This window comes from Pseudorca crassidens, chromosome 1 (genome assembly GCF_039906515.1).
Source record: "Pseudorca crassidens isolate mPseCra1 chromosome 1, mPseCra1.hap1, whole genome shotgun sequence".
NCBI lineage: Eukaryota > Metazoa > Chordata > Mammalia > Artiodactyla > Delphinidae > Pseudorca > Pseudorca crassidens.
The window spans coordinates 73,883,110-73,886,421 of NC_090296.1; the positions used below are offsets into that span (position 1 = coordinate 73,883,110).

A 3,312-nucleotide genomic window follows, 5' to 3' on the forward strand; every position below is an offset into this window, starting at 1 on the left:
ATGCATCATCCTCCTCTCCCCTCGCTGCTCTTCCTCCTCTGCTCCAGAGCTGAAGCTGGTGAGTGTTGGGTCATTCCATCTGGAAGCTGCAGCATCAAGACTAAATAAGATTTTAGTCTGAAAGTAGCTGACTCTTAAACAGAACCCCAGATCTCTCCCCAAGAGCCCAGAGTGAATTTCCACTGGGGTTGTGGTCACCCATTCTCTGCAGCCTGTGGTAGTTCCCAGGAACGAGGAACCCCACTTTGATCGGGGGAAAGCCCAGAGCAGGCAGGATGAAGAGGGTGTCTTCTCTTTATATAACGTGTGACACTGTGCTTAAAGTCCTGTGTTGCCTTCGCCTTCCGGCCTTGTAATTTGGCCGATCTGTGAGCACTCATGGGATATGGAGACGGTTGAGACAGGAACCTGGAGAGCTTGTCCTGCACGGTGACAGAGGAGAGTCGAGCAGGTGCAGAATGGGAGTGGGGGAAATCCGAGGTGAAACACGACGGCATGGCATCTGAGGCCGAGCTGGCTGCTGTGCCTGGAGGAAGAAGAGCAGGTACCAGAGGCACCAGAGAGGGAGGGTGGGCAGATCACAGGAGGAGGATGCATTATAAAGAAGCCTCTCCCAACTTTAACCCAGCTTGTGCATTTTCTGTGTTCAAGCCCTGGGGTTCTCTGTTCCAGGGGACATCATCGGGGGCACAGAGAGCAAGCCACACTCCCGCCCCTACATGGCCCACCTGGAACTTGTCACTCCCCAGGACGTGCTGGTGGCTTGTGGTGGTTTCCTGATGAGAAGGGACTTTGCCCTGACGGCTGCTCACTGTGCAGGAAAGTGAGACAACAGGGTCCTGTTTATCTCCGAATGGGAGGTAAACAGCCAGAGGGGCAACCAGGGACACCCCCTGGGGGCCCTGAGGGGGACCTCCTGGGTCTGGGTCTCTTTAAGGAGAGGCAAGACTTGGGCTTAAGGAAATCGGTCTCATAATTGAATAGCTCCCCTGACACTCAGTCACTGTGAGCTCAGCTCTCCTCAAAGGAAAGGAGACCCCATCCCAGCACCCCTCTTCCAAAAGTAGCTCCCTCTCCCCGACCCCAGCACATGAGATATGGACTCACTCTTCAGGGTCCCACCCAGTTCTCTGGGCCACTTCCTCTATGTCCTTTTCAGGAACACTGGCCTTCAGTTCCCAGGGACCTGAACCCATCCTTTCCATGGGAGACAGAGAACAGCGTCCACCTGAGACACCAGCACTTCCCCCTTCCCTCTGACACCTCTGGCTCCAAAGGGCTGGCCCTGATTGGGAAATGCCAATCCTGTCCCCTGGGTCCTCCATGGCCCGCTCAGTCCCCAGCAAGTCCCAAGGGTCTTGGAAATTGTCTCTGTTCCCTGGGAAAGCTCTTCCCTGAGTAAAACCTGAGCCCCTCCAATACCACAAGTGGCCCAGATAAAGGAGGCTGGGAAGAAACCATTGACCCTGGGAGAGACTCTGTCCCCTTTTCTCAGAATGGGCATATCTCAGGAGAAAATCACACTGTCACTGTTTTACCTTGTCCTTCTTCTCCCTCACAAAGGTCTATAATGGTCACCCTTGGAGCCCATAACATAAAAAAGAAAGAAGACACATGGCAGAAGCTTGAAGTCGTACAACAGTTCCCTCACCCAAAATACAATGACTCTATTGTTCGCCATGACATCATGTTACTGAAGGTGGAAATTCTTCTTCCCCTTCTCCACTTCCTGTTCTCCAGGGCTTCTCCTTCAGGTCCCACTGCCCTGACATTTCCCCAACCTGCCTCTACCCCTCAACTCCCCCCTTGGAAGTGGCTGTAATGTGAAGCAAGTCGCCCTATCCCTCCCTGATTGTCTCCAGTTGCCCCCAAGCCCATTTCTAGTTCTGACAGCCCTCGTTTCCTTCACAGCTGAAGGGGAAAGCCAACCTGACCCTGGCCGTGGGGACACTCCCCCTTCCACCCCAATTCAACTTCATCCCACCTGGGAGAATGTGCCGGGTGGCTGGCTGGGGAAGAACAAATGTTCAGGAGCCAGGCTCCAACACTCTGCAAGAGGTGAAGCTGAGACTCATGGAGCCCCAGGCCTGCAGACACCTCACTACTTTGACCACAATCTCCCGCTGTGCATGGGCAATCCCCAGAAGACAAAATCTGCACTTAAGGTGATCCTCGGACTAGGGTCTTCTCCACAATCACTGTTCAGGGTCCGGACATCTCCTGGAAGGAGATGGAGTCAGAAAAGTGTCAGCCAGTGACAAAGTTTGAGATCACAGGACTGAGGAGCTGAACTGTCCCTGGGCTGATCATCCTCCCGCGGCCCCAGGCAGTCTCTGACTATCCCTCCCAGGCCGCTACACAGGGTCATGGGGTGCCAGGAAGGAAAGCAAGAAGCAGCATAGACAGAGACATAGAACCTCATGAGGAACCAGGGTTCTCGCCGCTGATGCTATTGGGTTGGCCAAAAAGTTCATTCGGGATTTTCCATAGATATTATGGAAAAATCTGAACGAACTTTTTGGCTAACCCAATAGGTCTGACCAACTCAGAGTTGGTCCATGGGGAGGAGTGGGTGGTTCCCTGGCTCACCTTTCCTCTCTCTCTCTCCCTTTCCCTCTCTGTCCCACAGGGAGACTCAGGGGGCCCTCTTCTCTGCGCTGGGGTGGCCCAGGGCATTGTCTCCTATGGACAGTCGGATGCAAAGCCCCCTGCCATCTTCACCCGGATCTCCCATTACTGGCCCTGGATCAATAAGGTCCTGAAAGAGAATTAACCTGGAACCTGGGCCAGCCTGAAGGGAAACCTGGAACTGGACCCAAGCAGGTTCTCTGTGCCACTCACTCTGGATCTGCCTCTGGTTCCTGCTCAAGTCCCACCACACCCCTAAGCCTCAGGAAGGCTCCTCCAGATCACAGAATTCCCAGTAATTCCCAATAAACCCCCACTTCCAGAACTGAGTGTGTGTCTCCTCTCTCTGCTGCTGTCTCCTGCCAGCGTCAGGCATTCCGTAAGCCTTGAAAGGGGTGGGTGTGTGATGTGTGTGTGAGAGAGACAGACACAGAGAGGAAACGGCAAAGAAAAATAGGGAAAGGGCTTCCCTGGTGGCGCAGTGGTTGAGAATCTGCCTGCCAATGCAGGGGACACGGGTTCGAGCCCTGGTCTGGGAAGATCCCACATGCCACGGAGCAACTGGGCCTGTGAGCCACAACTACTGAGCCTGTGCGTCTGGAGCCTGTGCTCCGCAACAAGAGAGGCCACGACAGTGAGAGGCCCGTGCACTGCGATGAAGAGTGGCCCCCGCTCACCGCAACT

General features: G+C 54.6%; 1 protein-coding gene across 1 annotated transcript; it reads left to right on the forward strand.

Annotated features, from left to right (window-relative positions):
* CMA1 (chymase 1) lies at window positions 1–2,773 on the forward strand. The gene is given in 6 exon segments (XM_067739024.1): window positions 1–58; window positions 673–823; window positions 1,564–1,699; window positions 1,912–2,101; window positions 2,104–2,165; window positions 2,630–2,773. Coding segments are annotated over 6 exon segments (741 nt in total).
* The last annotated feature ends 539 nt before the right edge of the window (window positions 2,774–3,312 follow it).